This window comes from Canis lupus, chromosome 6, assembly GCF_048164855.1.
Source record: "Canis lupus baileyi chromosome 6, mCanLup2.hap1, whole genome shotgun sequence".
Taxonomy (NCBI): domain Eukaryota; kingdom Metazoa; phylum Chordata; class Mammalia; order Carnivora; family Canidae; genus Canis; species Canis lupus.
The window spans coordinates 45,505,164-45,525,042 of record NC_132843.1 but is presented as its reverse complement, the minus strand read 5'-3'; the positions used below and the strand labels follow the sequence as shown (position 1 = coordinate 45,525,042).

Below are 19,879 nucleotides of genomic sequence, written 5' to 3'. Positions count from 1 at the left end.
GCCCTGGGCCAAAGGCAGGCTCCAAACGCTTTGCCACCCAGGGATCCCGTTGGGGAGTTTTTGATGACTACTTCAGTTTTCTTGCTGGTTATGGGTCGGTTCAGATTTTCTATTTCTTCTTGTTTCAATTTGGGTAGTTTATACATCTCTAGGAATGCATCCATTTCTTCTAGATTGCTTAATTTGTTGGGATATAGTTGCTCGTAATATGGTCTTACAATTGTTTTCATTTCTTCAGTGTTGGTTGTGATCTCTCTTCTTTCATTCATGATTGTGTTTATTTGGGTCCTTTCTCTTTTCTTTTTGATAAGTCTGGCCAGGGGTTTATCAATCTTAATTCTTTCTTTTTTTTTTCTTTAAAGATTTTATTTTTTTATTCATGAGAGACACAGAAAGAGAGAGAGGCAGAGACACAGGCAGAGGGAGAGGCAGGCTCTATGCAGGGAGCCCGACGTGGGACTCAGTCCCAGGACTGAGCCTTCTATCTGGCTATTCAATTTCTGGGTTCTCTATTCTGTTCCATTGATCTATGTGTCTGTTTTTGTGCCAGTACTATACTGTCTTGATGATCACAGCTGTGTAATACAGCTTGAAATCCGTCATTGTGGTGCCTCTGGCTTTGGTTTTCAATATTCCTCTAGCTATTTGGGGTCTTTTCTGATTCCATACAAATTTTAAGATTATTTGTCGTAACTCTGTGAAGAAAGTCCATGGTATTTTGATGGGGATTGCATTGAACGCGTAAAATGCCCTGGCTTGCATAGACATTTTCACAATATTCATTCTTCCATTCCATGGGCATGGAATGTTTTCCATGGTCTGTAATTTTAGGGTATAGCTCCTTTACTTCTTTGGTTAGGTTTATTCCTAGGTACCTTATGGTTTTGGGTGCAGTTGTAAATGGGATTGATTCCTTAATTTCTTTCTTTCTTCATTCTCATTGTTGGTGTATAAAAGGGCACTGATTTCTGTGCATTGATTTTGTATCCTGCCACATTGCTGAATTGTTGTATGAGTTCTAGCAATCTTGGAGTGGAGTCTTTTTTTTTTTTCTTCTTCTTTTAAAAAAAGACTTTATTTATTTATTCATGAGAGACACAGAGAGAGAGAGACAGAGGGAGAGGCAGAGACAGAGGGAGAAGCAGGCTCCATGCAGGGAACCTGACATGGGACTCGATCCCAGGTCTCCAGGATCAGGCCCCAGGCCAAAGGTGGCACTAAACCGTTGAGCCACCCAGACTGCCCTGCCCTCTTTTGGGTTTTCTATATATAATATCATGTCATCTGCGAAAAGGAAGAGTTTGATTTCTTCTTTGCCAATTTGAATGCCTTTTTTTCTTTTTGTTGTCTGATTTCTGTGGCTAGGACTTCTAGTTCTATGTTGAATAACAGTAGTGAGAGTGGACATCCCTGTCATGTTCCTGATCTTAGGGGAAAGGCTTTCAGTGTTTCCTCATTGAGAATGATATTTGCTGTGGGCTTTTCATAAATTGCTTTTAAGATATTGAGGAATGTTCCCTCTATCCGTACACTCTGAGGAGTTTTGACCAGAAATGAATGCTGTATTTTGTCAAATGCTTTCTCTGCATCTACTGAGAAGATCATATGGTTCTTTTTTTTTTCTCTTATTGATGTGATCTATCACGTTGATTGTTTTACAAGTGTTGAAACACCCTTGCATCGCGAGGATAAATCCCCCGTGGTCATGGTGAGTAATCCTCTTAATGTATTGTTGGATCCTGTTGGCTAGTGTCTTGGTGAGAATTTTTGCATCCAGAAAAAAAAAAAAAAAGAATTTTTGCATCCATGTTCATCAGGGATATTGGTCTATAACTCTCCTTTTTGGTGGGGTCTTTGGTTTTGGAATCAAGGTAATGCTGGCCTCATAAAAACGAGTTTGGAAATATTCCATACGTATCTTTCAAAACAGCTTTAGTAGAATACGTATTATTTCTTCTTTAAACATTTGATAGAATTCCCCTGGGAAGCCATCTGGCCCTCGACTTTTGTGTCTTGGGAGGTTTTTGTTGACTGCTTCAATTTCCTCACTGGTTTTTGGCCTGTCCAGGTTTTGTATTTCTTCCTGTTCCAGTCTTGGTAATTTGTAGGTTTTTAGAAATGAATTCATTTCTTCTAGATTGCCTAATTTGTTGGCATATAGCTGTTCATAACACATTTTAAAAATCATTTGTATTTCCTTAGTATTGGTTGTGATCTCTCCTCTTTCATTTGTGACTTTATTAATTTGAGTCTTTTTTCTTTTTAATAAGGTTGGCTAGGGGTTTATCTATCTTATTAATTCTTTTAAAGAGAACCAACTGGTTTTTTTTTTTATCTGTTCTACAGTTCTTCTGGTCTCTATTTCATTGAGTTCTGTTGAGAACTCTCTTTTGCTTGATGTAGATTTTACTTGCTGCTCTTTCTCCATTTCCTTTAAGTGAGAGGTTAGCTTGTGTATTTAAGTTTTTTCCAATAATTTGAGGGAGGCTTGTATTGGGATGTATTTCCCTCTTAGGCCTGCTTTTGCTGTATCCCAAAGATTTTGAACGGGTGTATCTTCATTCTCATTAGTTTCCATGAATCTTTTTAATTTTTCTCTTATTTCCTGGTTGACCCATTCATCTTTTAGTAGGATGATCTTTAGCCTTCATGTGTTTCAGTTTCTTCCAAATTTCTTCTTGTGATTGAGTTCTAGTTTTAAATCACTGTGGTCTGAAAATTTGCAGGGTACAATCCCAGTCTTTTGGTATTGGTTGAGACCTGATTTGTGACCCAGTATGTGGTCTATTCTGGATAAAGTTCCCTGTGCACTTGAAAAGAATGTGTATTCAGTTGCATCCAGATGGGAAGTTCTGTATATATCTCTGAAATCTATTTGGTTCAGTTTATCATTTAAGGCTTGTTTCTTTGGTGATTTGTGCCGTGTCATTTGTTGAAAGTGCCGTGTTGAAGTCCCTGCTATTAGTGTATTATTATCTAAGTATGTCTTTACTTTGGTTATTAATTGATTGATATACTTGGCGGCTCCCACATTAGGGGCATAAATATTCATGATTGTTAGGTCTTCTTGTTGGATAGACTCTTTAAGTATGATATAGTGTCCATCTTCATTTCATCTCTTACTACAGACTTTGGCATAAACTTTAACTTAACTAATATGAGGATTGCTACCCCAGCTTTCTTTTGAAGACCATTTGAATAGTAAATGGTTCTCTACCCCTTGGTTTCAGGCTGGAGGTGTCCTTAGGTCTAAAATGAGTCTCTTGTAAACAGCATATAGATGGGTCTTGCTTTTTTATCCAGTCCGATACCTTGCATCTTTTGATGGGATCATTTAGCTCATTCACATTCAGAGTAACTATCGAAAGATATGAATTTATTGTCATTGTATTACCTATACAGTCCCTGTTTTTGTGGATTGTTTCTTTGGGCTCCCTCTTTCTTTTACAGGCTCCCCCTTAATATTTCTTGCAGAGCCAGTTTGATGGTCACGTATTCTTTCAATTTCTGCCTATCATGGAAATTCTTTCTCTTTCCTTCTATTCTGAATGACAGCCTTGCTGGATAAAGTATTCTTGGCTGCATGTTCTTCTCATTTAGTATCTTGAATATATCATGCCAGCCCTTTCTGGCCTGCCAGGTCTCTGTGGAGAGGTCTGCTATTAATCTGATATTTCTCCCCATGTAAGTTAAGAGTCTCTTGTCTTGAGCTACTATAGAGTTTTCTCTTTATCTTTGAAATTTGCAAGTTTCACTATTAAATGTCAAGGTATTGAATGTTTTTTATTGATTTTTTTTGGTGATCCTCTCTATCTCTTGGATCTGAATGCCTGTTTCTTTCCCCAGATTTGGGAAGTTCTCAGCTATGAATTGTTCAAATATACTTTGTAGTCCTCTCTCTCTCTCTCAGTCTCTTCTGGAATCCCAATTAGACATAAATTCTTTTTTTTTTTTTTAGACATATATTCTTTCTTCTCAAGCTATCATTTATTGCCCTATGCCTTTTCTCGTGGGCTCTTAATTGTTTTACTCTTTTTTCCTCAGCTTCCTTCCTTATCATCTACTTGTCTTCTATGTCACTAACTCTCTTTTCCACCTCATTAACCCTAGCAGTTAGAACATCCAGTTTGGATTGCATCTCATTTAATCTGTTTTTAATTTCGGCCTGATTAGATCTCAATTCTGCAGTAATGAAGCCTGTAGAGTCCTTTACGCTTTTTCCCAGAGCCCAGTAGCTTTATAATTGTACTTCTGAATTGAATTTCTGACATCAAATTGAAATCCAAATTCTGTAACTCTGTGGCAGTGAGTATTGTTTCCAGTTCTTTCTTTGGTCATGAATTCTTCCTTCTAGTCATTTTGTCCAGCGCAGTGGGGCTATATGAGCAGTCTGAGTCAAGAATATCAACCAAAACTGAAGTAAAATATAGCTAGATGATTCTGAAGAGGTCAGAGACCAGAAAATAAAAGAAAAAGAAGAACAGAAGAAAATAAAATGACCACTAAAGAGAAAAGCAATTTTTAAAACAAAGTTGTAAGAAAAATAAAAAGCCAGAAACCAAAAACAAAGAAGAAGAAAAAAGAAAAAAGAAAAAAAAAAAGTAAAGAGGAAAAAGGAAAAAAAGCGGGGGGGTTATGGTGGTGGTGAGGAGGTGGTAGTAGAGAGAAAATGTAGTCTATCTGAGGGGTCCTAGAGGGTGATCCTCTTGGTTGTGAGTGTATTTTGTTTTGTATGTTAGATGATGGTCAATCCCTAATTTATAATAAACCAGCAATACTTATTTAAACCCCAACATTGACCACAAAAACAGAAATTAGATAAAGGAGGGGGGGCAGAATGGAAAGGAAGAGAGAATATAATCTCACAGAATGAACCAACACAGTATTTCACTTGGTTCTGGGTGTATGTTGGTCGTGTTTTAGAAGGTACTAACTTCCACCATTGTAAAACAAGGCAGAAAAAACAAAAAACAAATACCCATACCTTGTATATCACCAAAATTAAATTGAATACATTGGAGGCAATCCAGAAGTGAAAAATATATCTAAGACTTGTAATTATAGAAATATGAAAGTCAAAAAAGGAAAAAACTAAAAATGAAGAGCTGGTAAAATATTGTAGTTAAGGTGGGAAAAGAGAAAATATTGGAAAGTTTTAGTCTGACATAAAAACGAGTCGTAATGGAAAAAGAAAAAAAAAAAAGACCCTCTAGAATCTGTATACTATTTTCCCTCAGTCCTGGAGCTTTCCAGTGCTGCTTGGTCAATAAACTTGCTCTTCCACAGTTCTTCTGTGGGAGGGGTCTGCTGTGCTGATTCTCAGGTGTCTGTGCCTGGGCGGAGATGCCCCGCCCCTGCCAGGAGTGGTGCTCAGTGTGAGCAGTTTGTCCTGTGAGGCCTTTGTTCCCTAGAGGCTCTGCCTCTCCCTGGCACAAGGTGAAAGAAGTTGAAAAACAACAATGGCGGTGGCCCGATTTCCAGCTCTGGAGTTGAGCTTTCTGCAAGTAACTAACCACAGTCTCCCAGTCCACACTGGCCTACATGTTTCTGGGGGCAGGCACGGATGCACTGATCTGCACAGCTTGTGAGGTGCCCAGCAGCAGGAGAGTTCTTGCTTTTCTGTGCTTTCCCCACTTCCACCTGTCCCAGGGGAAATGAAGGATCACTTGCATTGTCGTCCTCTTGGGCACCCTGGGATCCAGGGCGCCATGCCTCTGGACCCACGCTCCCGGGGACCACGTCTCCTGAAGGGAATGTGACACAGCCACCTCTGCCTGGAGCCGGCCTGCCTAACTGATTGGCTTCTCCCAAATGCCCCAGAGGGCTGTGGCACTCCAGCCCTATACAGTATTGGCCGTGGTTTTTGGTGAGATTTCCTGCAGGCGCCCCTCCTCTTATAGTGACTCCAGGAGTCTTTGAGGCTTCACTGCCCCTCCCGCGATTCTGCCCAATTTCCCTGCTAAGCACTTTACCATCGGGGGAAACTCTGGCACGGATTTTTAAAGTTCCCACTTCCCCAGGGCTGTGCTTTCTTGCCTCAGAGACTTTTCCTGCTCCGCTTTAGCCCAGCTAGTTATGATTCCCCTCCCCCACTTTATTCTTTTTTACTTTATTTTTTTGCCTTCCTACCTTGTTAGAAGTGAAAATTTTTGTCTCTGTAGCATTCCAGCTGTTCTCTCTTTAAATCTCAGATTGAGGGACACCTGAGTGGCTCAGTGGTTTAGCATCTGCCTTCGGCTCAGGGTGTGATCCTTGAGTCCCGGGATCGAGTCCCACATTGGGCTCCCTGCATGGAGTCTGCTTCTCCCTCTGCCTGTGTCTCTGCTTATCTCTCTCTCTCTGTATATCTCATGAATAAATACATAAAATATTTTAAAAATCTCAGATTGAATTCGTAGGTGTTCAGGATGTTTTGAAAATTATCTAGTTAAGTTTGTGGGACCAGGTGAGTTGAGGACCCCTATTCTTTCAGCATCTTGCCCCTCCCTCCCTATTATTATAGTCTTTAGTTTAAAACCTAATTTGTATGATGTAAGGATTTCCATGCCAGCTTTCTTTCTATGTCCATTAGCATGATAAATAGTTTTCCACCTTCTAACTTTAAATCTGGAGGTGTCTTTGGGTCTAAAATCAGGCTCTTGAGAGAGCATATTGATGGGTCTTGCTTTTTTATCTGATCTGATACCCTGTGTCTTTTGATTAGGGTATTTAGCCTGCTTACATTCAGAGTAACTATTGAAAGATAGGATATTGAAAGATAGTGTCATTGTATTACCTGTAAAGTCACTGTTTCTGTATGTTGACTCTGTTACTTTCTGGTCTACATTTCTTTTGGGCTCTCTCTTTACTTAAAGGATCCCTTTTAATATTTCTTGTAGGGCTTGTTTTGTGATCACCATTTCTTTTAGTTTCTGTTTGTCTTGGAAACTTTTTAATCTCTCCTTCTCCTTCTATTTTGAATGAGATCCTCGCTGGAAAAAGTATTCTTGGCTGCATATTTTTCTCATTTAGTACCCTGAATATATCATACTAGTCCTTTTTGACATGCCAGGTTTCTGTGGAGAGGTCTGCTGCAAGTCTAATGCTTCTACCGTTGTAGGTTACAGACTTCTTGTCTTGAACTGCTTTCAGGATTTTCTCTTTGTTTCACTGTTACATGTTGGGGTGTTGACCTATTTTTATTTATTTTGAGAGGGGTTCTCTGTGCCTCTTAGACTTGGATGCCTCTTTCCTTCCTGAGATTAGGGAAATTCTCTGCTATAATATGCTCCAATATACCTTCTAACCCCTCTCCCTCTTTCTTCTTCTGGGATCCCAATTATTCTAATACTGTTTCGCTTAATGGTATCACTTATGTCTCCAGTTCTCCCCTGGTGATCCAGCAGTTGTTTATCTCTCTTTTTCTCACCTTCTTTATTCTCCATCATTTTGTCCTCAGGATCACTAATTTTCTCTTCTGCCTCATTTATCCTAGCAGTTAGAGTCTCCATTTTTTATTGCATCTCATTAACAGCCTTTTTGATTTCGACTTGACTCGATTTTAGATCTTTGATTTCTCCAGATTGGAAATCTCTCGTGTCTTCTATGCTTTTTTTCAAGCTCCGCTAGTATCTTTATAATCGTCATTCTGAACACTAGTTCTGACATCTTACTTATGTCCATACTGATTAGGTCGCTGGCAGTCAGTACTGCTTCTTGTTCTCTTTTTTGAGGTGAGTTTTTCCATCTTGTCATTCTACCCAGAGAAGAATAGATGGATGAGCAAATAAAATACTAAAATGGCAACAATAATCCCAGAGAAATATACACTAAACAAATCAGAAGAGACCTAAAACCGAGAGAGAGAGAGAGAGAGAGAGAGAGAGAGAGAATATACTCAAACAGGTGAATGAAATAGAGCAATACACTGGTTCTTGTGTGTATTTTGGTCCATTTGTTAGAAACTAGATCCCAAAATGGTAACAAAAGAAAAACTTATTATGTATACAAAATTAAATACAATGAAAGGATAGAATGTAATTGTAAAATGAAAATTAAAAGACAACAACAAAAAAGAAGAAATATAAACAGAAAGGTGAACAGAACAGAGCTATACACTATATACTGAGTGTATTTTGGTCAGTTTATTAGATGAAACTACATCTCAAAATTCTAAGGAAAGAAAACATATACATAAAATTGAAATTAAATGCATTGAAGGGATAGAATGTAATTAAAGATAAAAATTTAAAATTTTTTTAACAAAACAGGAAAAAAAGAAAAAAAAACAAAATAAAACAAAACAAAAAGTGAATATGATCAGACAGCTTGAAGAGAATAGAGCCATACACTAGATTCTGGGTGTATTTTGGTCTGCTGGAAGAAACTGCATCCCAAAATTTTAAAGAAAAATTCATATATATACAAGATGAAGTTACATACAATGAAAGGGTAGAATGAAACTGTAAAAATGAAAATTAGAAAAGATTTTTAAAAAAAGAGTTGACAAAATAAGAAATTGGTTGAAAAAGAAAAAAAACACAAAAACCAAAAGACTAAAGAATCATAGGGAAAAAAACAACCACCAGGAATTTTGTGTGCTGTATTCCCCTAGCACTGGAGTTTTGCAGTTTCAGTGATAAGTAATCTTGATCCTGGCTGGATGTCCTTGCTGATCCTCTGGGGAAGGGGCCAGCTGCGCTGATTCTTAGGTGTCTTTGCCCTGCCTGGGCAGAACTGCACTGGTCTTTGGCGGGGTAGGCGGGGGGCAGGTAGGCTAAGCAGTCTGCACTGGATTGTTCTAGGTGGCTTTTGTTCCCTGAAGCCTTTCCGCATCACTTTAGAGGATGAGAGTGAAAATGGTGGCCTTCCATTCTCCAGCTCCAGAGGTGAAAGCTTGGGGCCCCACTTCTCAGTGTGCTCTCAGGGAAAAGCAGTCCATCACTCCTGTCTTCCTGTCCCGATGGTAATCCGTGCTCACCCAGCCTGTGACCCAGCGTTTCTATCTCAGGCACATGACCCCACTTCGAGTCCCTAAACGCCACAGACTCCTACAGTGTGCAGGTGCATGTCGCGGGTTCCATTGCTGAGCCTCTGCTCGGGGAGTGGACTGACCATGCTGCTGTTGGAGGCTTGTGGCCACTCCTAGCTGAAAGCCCACTGGTGGGCTCGCTGATTGCAGCCGGTTTCCTGCTCCGATGCCTGGGAACTCTGCTGTACTCGGGCACCCCCCAGAGATCCTGAGACCATAGCATTCTACCGCGCCTGGCCACCTGAACGTCTTTCAGGCAGGGATGTCCCTTACTGGAGCAGACTTCTAAAAGTTCCGATTTTGCCCTCTGCTGCTACATAACTTTCAGTAGCGGCTACCAGAGGCTCTCCCCCACCCCCATGGTTTATCTTCCCATAGATCCTCTCCGATTCACTTCTCCGCACCTCCTATCTTGCAGAATGGAGTCACTTTTCTATTTGTAGAGTTTCAGCTGTTCTTTTCTTAGATCTCTTTAGTTCGCAGGTGTTCAGCATGATTTAATAACTGCCGAGCTGAATTCCTGGGACCAGATGAAACTAAGGTCTCCTCCTCCTCCACCATCTTGAACTCCATCTCTTTATTTTTATATTTTTAAAGAAAGCTCTACACCTAAACTCAGGACCCTGAGATCAAAAGCTGCCTGCTCTATCAACTGAACCAACCAGGAGACTCTCCACAGAATACTTTTAAATATCAGATTTTATGCTTCAGTTTTTTGTTAGTTTACCTCCAATGAGAAGCTTTGTTCACACAAACATGTAAAAGCATTTTTTCTCAACCATTAAAAAATAATAAGAGGGCACCTGGGTGGTAAGTGGTTGAGCATCTGTCTTTGGTTGAGGTAGTGATCCCGGGGTCCTGGAATCGAGTCCTGCATTGGGCTCCCCACAGGAAGCCTGCTTCTCCCTCTGCCTATGTCTCTCTTTCTCTGTGTCTTCCATGAATAAATACATAAAATCTTTTTTTAAAAAGTTGATATTATATTTATAGAATCTAAAAATGTATCCTTTAATGGACAAATATAATATAGAAAATTTTGTGATAATGCAAATTGTTTTCTGATTCATTTGAACTTTCTCATATCAATTATTTCAAAGTAATGATGAAGACTTAATTTATATAACGTGTGTGTTGTTAGAGCCATGTAGCAAGCTACTAAAAGGGCACATTAGCTGCAGAGGGATAGAAGTAGATTGTTTTATGTGAAGATAGAGATTTGGGGCTGAGCCATCGGTCCCCTCAATCCCTGAGCACACATTGGGTTACACACTATGCTCCTTGGATATCTGGAACACGAACTTCTCCAGCAGCTCCGTGGTCCTTCATCCTTGGTGGAAAGTGGTGCTTGTGGTATATGGCTTCTGAAATGGGAGCCCATGTGATAGATCATCTTGGCAAGGTAGGGAAGTGAGTGTCTGATGACATTCGTTGTGCTTGCCACCTGTGCAGACCAAGGGACATGCCTTAAGATCCTATACTCCTCTGAGCCTCCTTCTGGGAAGCCCTGGAATACATGCTGTCAGCTGTGTGACCTCATCTGGCCACAATGAAAGAAAGATGAGAGGATCAGTATTTTTGGTGCCCCTCTCATCCGTTCACATCTTGCCAATGGCCAGTAGGTGAGGATTCTTGAGTTAGGGAAGTCCCAGATTTCAAGGGAGATGTTAATTATTCCCCAGTAATGATAGTTGGAAAAAGATTCAGTGATCAAGCACATTTGGGAAATGCTGTGGTAAAGTGAACAGGTGTCTTCACTGTAGAACATCCTGAAGACTTTAATGTAGGAGTATACATTGCACATCTCCAAAAGACTTGCAGTATTCAAGGTTGCCCAGAAATGTTGCTCATTGGAGTCTTTTATTGCGAAGCATCTTGTAGATTGGGTGTGAAACAGAGTGCACTATAGAAAATGTAGAAAATATTTTAATGAGGGTGTTAAAAGTTAGTTTCTGTTCTTTTTTTAAAAAAATATTTTATTTATTTATTTTATGATAGACGTAGAGAGAGAGAGAGAGAGAGGCAGAGACACAGGCAGAGGGAGGCAGACTCCATGCCGGGAGCCTGACGCGGGACTCGAACCCGGGACTCCAGGATCGTGCCCTGGGCCAAAGGCAGGAGCCAAACCGCTGAGCTACCCAGGGATCCCCAGTTTCTGTTCTTAATATACAAAGTTAGGTGGAGGAATGGAAGGATGCTGCCTTCAGTTGGAAATGATACCTTTTTTGGAACACAAGTCAGCACGAGGTTTGCTGGTCAAAGACTGGCACTTGAATGTATTAAGTAGTAATGATGTTTTTAAAAACCAAAAAGGATCATTACCACTTCATGCCTTAAAGTTGCTTTGGTAGTTGGTCAGGGTCATAAGTCATGAAGAGTGAATAAAAAGTATAAATTTTGGAAGGAAAGACAAAATGCATTATCAGAATATATAAATTAATCAACTGAAAAAAGATTATACTTAATAAATAGTTTCAGGAAATAGATGCATATGACACAAATAGCATCAACAAAACACTCAAAATTGACCCAGACTGCCAGAAATAACAGTTTTAAAAAAATTCCCTCACAATATCTTTTATATGTATTATATCTATGTGTATCATAAAATACTCAAGCATAGCCTTCTTGGAGAATTGTATATGACTCATGTGAGGAAAACCATAACGTGCAATATTTAATTTAGAGATATAAAAAGGGGTGTATATCTAACATGTATCTCCTAGACGTGAAGACTACATATTTTAAAATGTTAATTCCTTTTTAATGTATAGCTTCCTTACGATAGTAAATAACTCCCAATGGTATTTACTGAAATTTATAAATTTTATTTGAATTTATGAATTTCTTTTGGAAGAATAACCTGGTGAAAATATTAATGAACATTCCTAAAAAGAAGGCCAATATAGTGGCAGCAAGTAAAATAGTATGATAATAGCATAAGACTAGAAATGCAAATCAGAATGGAATCAGAATAGCTAGTCAATAGAAGTAATCTCCATCAAATAAGACACTAGATCGTATCATAAAGTAGGAGGAAATAAATCAAATGCTTAGTGAATTAGAAATTACTAAACTGAGATTAGAATTTAGTTTGTCACTTTGAATCTGGTCAAAATAAATTTCATACATATGAAAGAGTAAAATGTATTTTTAAACTGTAGAAAAAAATAGAATTGACTATTTACCAAATCTCCAGAAAAAGGATGATTTTCTCCCTCCCTTTCCCTTTCCCTTTCCTTTCCTTTCTTCCTAAATGTAATGTTTTCTTCACACCTGCTGAATTGCCTTTCATACACATGGGTGTGCATGTATGCTTTATTTTAGGCCCAGATTAAAGGTTAGAATAATTCCCCTCCAAAGAATTTTTGGTTAGCGTGAAAGTCATTTGTACTTGATTTAGGGATGTGACACCAGTACAATATAGATCAGATTTTATAATAGAACTTTCTGTCCAGTTTTGAGGTAGGCTGCCTGTGTGGGGTTCTCTATCTTGCAGAGCTCAGCAGATGAAGGCTGGAGAACCACACATCATGCATGTTGTAGGAAGTATTTACAACTCCGGGCAAGAGTTGTATCGAGCCTCCATTATTCTTCCTAAGCTTCTAACCCAGGAATAGCCAGATAGAAGAGATACATAGGGCGGGGGTATGAGGATAAGGGTGCGCAGCTTCCATGTCTTCTTTAGGTGGGCCACTGTCTAAGGACCTCCACATGTTCACCAAACCTGGAAGCTCCTCAAAGGATAAATTTCTTCTTCTTTTTTAAAAAAAAATTTATTTATACATGATAGACACAGACAGAGAGGCAGAGACACAAGCAGAGAGAAAAGCAGGCTCCATGCAGGGAGCCTGACATGGGACTCAATCCCTGGACCGTAGGATCACTCCCTGGGCCAAAGGCAGGCATTTAACCGCTGAGCCACGAGGCGTCCCATAAATTTCAAAAATATAAAGGATACGAAGAAAACTCATCTGATGTGACTACCTGCAAATAAAAGAAGATACACTTTTTAAATGACTTTAAAATTAAATGCCATGATAAAAACCATCAACGAAGTAGATTCAGAGGGAATGTATCTCTAGGTAATAAAGAACATCTATGAAAAACCCACAGCTAATATCCAAAACGGGGAAAAACTCAGTGCTTTTCCTCTGTGGTCAGGAACAAGAAAGGGATGTTCACTCTCACCACTATTATTTAACATAGAACTGGAAGTCCTAGCTACAGCAGACAACAAAAAGAAATAAATGGCATCTAAAATCAGAAAGGAAGAAGTAAAACTTTTACTATTTGCAGATGACAGGATACTTGATATAGAAAACCTAAATGACTCCACCAAAAAACTGCTAGAACTGATACATGAAATCAGTAAAGTCACAGGATACAAAATCAATATACAGAAATCGGTTGCATTTTATACACTAATAATGAAGCAGCAGAAAGAAATTAAGAAAACAATCCCATTTACAAATGCACAAAAATAATAAGATACCTAGGAATAAACCTAACCAATGAGGTGAAAGACCTGTATTCTGAAAACTATAAAATACTGATGAAAGATTTCTCCAAAGAAGACCTACACATGGCCAACAAACACATGAAAAAATGCTCCATATCACTTGCCATCAAGGAAATACAAACTAAAACCACAATGAGATACCACTTCACACCAGTGAGAATGGGGAAAATTAACAAGACAGGAAACGACAATTGTTGGAGAGGATGTGGAATAAGGTGAACCCTCTTGCACTGTTGGTGAGAGTGCAAGCTGGTGCGGCCACTCTGGAAAACAATGTGGAGGTTCCTCAAGAAGTTAAAAATAGAGCTACCCTACAACCCAGCAATTGCACTACTGGGTATTTAACCCGGAGATACAGAAACAGTGAAAAGCCAGGACTCCTGCACCCCAATGTTCATAGCAGCAATGTCCACAATAGCCAAACTGTTGAAGGAGCCACGATATCCTTTGATGGATGAGTGGATAAGGAAGATGTGGTCTATATATACAATGGAATATTACTCAGCCATCAGAAAGAATGAATACCCACCATTTGCTTTGACGTGGTTGGAACTGGAGGGTATTATGCTGAGTGAGGTAAGTCAATCGGAGAAGGACAATCATCATCTGGTTTCACTCATATGTGGAATATGAGAAATAGTGAAAGGGACCATAAGGGAAAGGAGGGAAACTGAGTGGGGAAAAATTAGAGAGGAAGACAACCATGAGAGACTCTTAACTCTGGGAAACAAAGGATGCAGAAGGAGAGGAGTGGGGGGATAGGGTGACTGGATGATGGGCACTAAGGAGGGCATTTGATGGGATGAGCACTGGATGTTATATTATACAATATTTTGGTAAATTGAATGCAAATAAAATGTTTTTAAAAAAACTGCAAAAAAAAAAAAAAACACTGATGAAAGAAACTGAAGATGATACAGAGAAATGGAAAGACATCCCATGTCCATGCATTGGAAGTACAAATATTGTGAAAATGTCTGTACTACCCAAAGCAATCTCCACATTTAATGCAATCCTTATAAAAATACCAACAACATTTTTTTTCACAGAGCTAGAACAAACAAACCTAAAATTTGTGTGGAACCACAAAAGACACTGAATAGCCAAAGGAATCTTGGAAAGGAAAAGCAAAGCTGGAGGCATCACAATTCTGGACTTCAAGTTATATTACAAAGCTGTAGTGATAAAAACAGTATGGTACGGGCACAAAAACAGACACATAATCAATGGGACAGAATGGAAAACCCAAGAATGAACCTACAACTGTATGGTCAAGTAATCTTCGACAAAGCCGGAAAGAATATCCAATGAGAAAAAGAAAAATGGTGTTGGGAAACTGGACAGCAGCCTGCAGAGGAATGAAACTGGACCACTTTCTTACACCAACAAAAGTAAATTTGAAATGGATAAAAGACCTAAATGTGAGACCTGAAACCATAAACATCCTAGAGGAGAACATAGGTAGTAACCTCTTTGACATTGGCTGTAGCAACTTCTTTCTACATATGTCTCCTGAGGCAAGGAAAACAAAAGCAAAAATAAGCTATTCAGACTTCATGAAAATAAAAAGCTGCTGCACAGTGAAAGACACAATCAACCACACTAAAAGCCAGTCTTTGGAGTGGGAGAAGATATTTGCAAATGACACGTCTGATAAAAGGTTAGTATCCAAAATATATAAACAGCTTATAAAAGTCAACATGCAAAACACAAATAATCCAATTTAAAAATGGGCAGAAGACACGAATAGATATTTTTCCAAAGAAGATCTGAAGATGGCCAACAGACACGTGAAAAGATGCTCAAAATCACTGATCAGAGAAATACAAATCAAAACCACAATGAAATATTACCTCACACCTGTCAAAATGGGTAAAATCAAGAACACAAGAAACAGTGGGTGTTTGCAAAGATGTGGAGAAAGGGGAATGCTTTTGCACTGTTGGTGGGAATGCAAGCTGGTGCAGCCACTCTGGAAGACAGTGTGGAGATTCCTCGAAAGGTTAAAAATAGGACTACCCTATAATCCAGCAATCGCGCTACTAGGTATTTACCTAAAGAATACAAAAATACTGTGCTCGCTTTGGCAGCACATATATAAAAATACTAATTTAAAGGGATACATGCACTCTGCTGTTTATAGCAGCATCATCTGCAATACCCACATCATGGAAACAGCCCAAGGGTCCATTCACTGATGAATGGATAGGGAAGATGTGGTATGTATATACAATGGAATATTACTCAGCCATAAAGGAGAATGAAATCTTGCCATTTGCACCAACATGGTGGAGCTAGAGAGTATTATGCTAAATGAAATAAGTCAGTCAGAGAAAGACAAATACCATATGATTTTACTCTTATGTGGAATTTAAGAGCCAAAACAAACAAGCATTGGGAAAATAAAAAAAGAGAGACAAACCAAGAAACAGATTCTTAACTATAGAGAATGCACCGCTAGTTACTAGAGGGGAGTTGGGAGGGTGAGATGGGTGAAATAAGTGATGAGGATTAAGGAGTGTAGTTGTGATGAGCAGTGGTTGATGTATGGAAGTGTTGAATCACTATATTGTACACTTGAAACTATATTACACTGCATGTTAACTAACTGGAATTTGAAAACTTAAGAAATAAATGAAATGACCTTAAATTTTAAAAGCAGACACCAACTTTGTGCATTGACAGTGTTATACACAGTGAGACTTTCCAACTGCTTGCAACCTCATTCCTGCCACCATTAGTCTCCTTCTAGAATATTGCAATAACGTCCTGACTGATCTCTCCTTCGTCCCTTTCCAGTATATTCTTAACATTATAGCCAAAGTGAATATAAGCCAGGCCATGTCATGGCACTGCTTAGAACTCTCCAGTGATTCATCATCTCATTTAAAGTAAAAGACAAAACCCTTAAAGGAGTATACAGAGACCATATAAATTCTGTCCTCCACCCCCAAACTCACACCTTTCTGACCTTATTTCCTACTATTCTGCCTCTGCTGTTCTATTTGCCTAAAAACTCCTCCTGTAGGCTATTCGTAAGACTGGCTCTTTCCCCTATGCAGATGTCACTTTGTCACTAAGGAGGCCTTCTGAAACCACCACCTCATGCCACATGCTTTGTGCCTCTTCGCTGCTTTGTTTTTTCCAGCACATTTGACTTACAGTCTATTTTTGTCAAATATATATAAACTTCTATATCTCCCCCAATAAAAACTCTGTGGAGGTAGGCAATTCTGTCAAGGAACTTTTGTTCCTTGCTGTAATGTTTGCACTCAGAATAGTGTCTAGCACATAGTAGAGACTCAATAAATGTTTATTAAATAAATGACTTTTAAATTAAATTGTTTCTTATAAGTAAATCTTGGTCTCAAGACTGGTTTGAAAGCTCTCTGAGAGAGTGTCATATGTCGCTTTTGCATGCTGCACAATCCTCAACTTCAGACCTCCTCAAACACACAATAAAGTCAAGCAGACGGGCACATGAGTGAACCACAGTCTGTATCCTTAGTGCCAGATTTCTTCTGCGTCTTGGGCTGGGACTCTGCCCAGACTACTTGACACAGAACGTAGGCTGCGTTGGAAGTGTTTTTTGTCTTGATCTGCATGGTGGCCCTATGACTATATATACACATAAACCCATGATGCTGTGTACTCAAGAGTAGTGCACCTCTTTTACTGTCTTGTATGCGTCTCATGCCTTAGAAAACAAGAGTCTGTCCATTCCTTGACATCTCTAAAGGAAACTAAGCATGCTACATGATGCTAAGATTGGGAAAGAGTTCCACATGCTCTTCCTCATTGAGAATTTCTAGCTTAGTAGTTGAAATTTTTGTTTGACATTCAAAAGTAAAGTTTTATTAAAATGATTTTTATTTACTTTATCTTTTACAGAGTTAGTGATAGCGGAATTTCACAAAAAAATCAAAGACGCTTTTGAAGTGTTTGACCACGAGGCGAATAATACAGTGGATGTGAGGTTTGGCAATATTTTCTTTGCTCTAACTCTAAATTACTGATACAACTCATATGATAGAGAGGGGCTCTTGTTTTTTTTTTTTTTTTCAGTCCTTGGATTTATTATACTACTTATTTATTTATTTGAGAGAGAGTGCATATGTGGGCATGTGAGTGGGAGGAGGAGCAGAGGGAGAGAACCTTCAAGAAGACTTCCTGCTTGAGTGTGGTGCCTGAAATGGGGCTGGATCTCTGGACCCATGAGATCATGACCTGAGCTGAAATCAAGAGCTGGACTCTTAACCCACTGAACCACCCAGGTGCCCCTTACTGTGCTATTTAAATGTTTTATTTTCCTGTGCTCTGTAAAAGGTCTTCACTAACTAACGCTTCATCAATACTGTTTTTTATTCTTTATAGTCTGGTGAAAGGAGTATCCACATTGCCTATTTCAACTTTCAGACTCTAAATTCTGTGGGGTAGGTGAGCTCTACTGTAGCTAGATATATAGTTGGTGCTCAATAAATAATTGTTGAGTGAATGAGCAGAATTTGCTTTTATTTTTATTTTATTTTATTTTTTAAAGATTTATTTATTCATGAGAGACAGAGAAAGAGAGAGGCAGAGACATAGGCAGAGGGAGAAGCAGTGTCCTCTCAGGGAGCCCAAATCAGGACTTGATCCCGGGTCCTGGGATCAGGCCCTGAGCTGAAGGCAGATGCTCAGCCGCTGAGCCACCCAGGCATTCCCATGATTTGCTTTTAAAATAAATATGTACGGGATGCCTGGGTGGTATAATCAGTGAAGCCTTGAACTCTTGGTTTTGGCTCAGGTTGTGATCTCAGGGTTGTGAGATTGAACCTTGTGTTGGGCTCTGCAGTCAGTGTGGAGTCTGCTTGGGATTCTCTCCTCCCTCTGCCCTTCTCGCTTGTGCTCTCTCTCTCAAGTAAATCAATAAATCTTTAAAAAATAAAATAAAATGAGTAAGTATATATTATCAAGCCATGACTTAGAAAGATTAATAATGCTTAAATGATGATACACTCTGAAGTAAAAGAACAAAAAGAACCCAAATGAAAGAACATAAACAGATGAGAGAGAGACATCAATACTGGTAGATCAGGAATGGAACAAAGGACACAGAATAGTTTGAGACTAGAGAGAAAAAGAAAAACGCAGAAGAGACTATCCAGGAGGACAATAGAAGTTGTAGGATCCATGCCCCATCCATCACGGAGAAGCCATGAAACTCTTCTTCCAGGAGACCAGGCTAAATGAGGAACATTTAGTGGACTTACTGTCTCAAAACTCAGAATCTAGTACCCAGAGGCCAGCAAAGCTGTGGGCAGTGACAAAAGCAGAATTGGAAAGAAACTGCTTGACGCTTATAGGCGGATACTTGTCAAGAGCCCAAGTGCTACACTTGAGCCAAGCTGGAGGAGCACTATACCAATTGTATTTTATTTGGGACAGATTGTCACTATATGTATCATTTAGTTTTTTATACCTGCAGGCACAAGGTATAATTGTAGGAGAGGGTACTGAGGGATGCAGGCCAATTCATTACTCTATAGCAGCACCTTATGAAGTTTTGTTTTCCACCTCATCCATGTTTATGGGCCTCACAGCAAGGGATAAGGTTGGAAATTACGTTCAGAACCGCCCCCCCCTCCTCCAGTCACCTCGTGTGTGCCTTGGCTCAGCTATTGCCAAGGAAGTGTGCGGGCCACATGCTGGGCTGCAGCCCTGCCAGGGCTCCAGGGGCTTGGGGCACGTTGCAGGCTTGAGTGAGTGACCCTTGATTGTGAGTATCCTAGGAGGAAAATGAGCAGGTAGGGTGGTGTTGGCAGTGATAGGGTTTGGGATGGGGTGGGGAGCATGCAATATGCATGACCAAATCTCTGACCAAATTCCTGAATGGCCTTTCCCCCAGACCCCTGGGTGAAGCTGCAGGGTTCTCCTGGGAGTATGGGAGAGAAGGATTGTTAGGGAGGTCAGGGAAAGCCAGAGGAGACCAGGAGAGCTTTGTGAGAGACAACGAGAGTAGAGAAGAGAAACCGGTATTTACTCAAGGCATGCTGGCTGACAAACCAACTGTGGTTGGGTGCAGGGGCCTCATGGACACGACCTCATCTTACCCTTTGTATTTATGTGGTAAGAGTTGGCATCTCCAGTTTCTGGAGACAAAGAAAAGGGAAATAGTTTGCTCAAGGTCATATCTGGGTTTTAAAATTCTAAGTCTTTAGCTGTGCTCCATTGCCTGCTTAATCTCCTGCCTTTGGGCCTCCTGACAGAAGCAGTGAAAAGAAAACCTCCCAAATCTCTGAGAACATGATGCCAGATCTTTTTTTGGTAAAAGGGCTAATTCAGGAAAAAAAGACTTGCTTATGGGGATG

The 19,879-nt window shown here is 39.6% G+C and overlaps 1 protein-coding gene across 11 annotated transcripts in view; it reads left to right on the top strand.

Annotated features, from left to right (window-relative positions):
• Window positions 1–19,879, top strand: part of EFCAB2 (EF-hand calcium binding domain 2) — a 122,000-nt gene that overhangs the window by 48,165 nt on the left and 53,956 nt on the right. For 6 of the 11 annotated variants that reach the window (XM_072830279.1, XM_072830272.1, XM_072830274.1 and 3 more), the window contains one exon: window positions 17,421–17,505. The exons of 1 other annotated variant lie outside the window; for it this stretch is intronic. Coding sequence is in view for 2 of the 10 variants with exons in the window: in XM_072830277.1 (XP_072686378.1) it covers window positions 17,421–17,500 (80 nt within the window). In the remaining 8 variants the exon portion in view is untranslated. Of the gene's footprint in view, window positions 1–17,420; window positions 17,506–17,903; window positions 17,963–19,879 lie in introns of all 11 variants that reach the window. 4 more of the 11 variants (XM_072830277.1, XM_072830271.1, XM_072830273.1 and 1 more) reach the window with 2 other exon arrangements.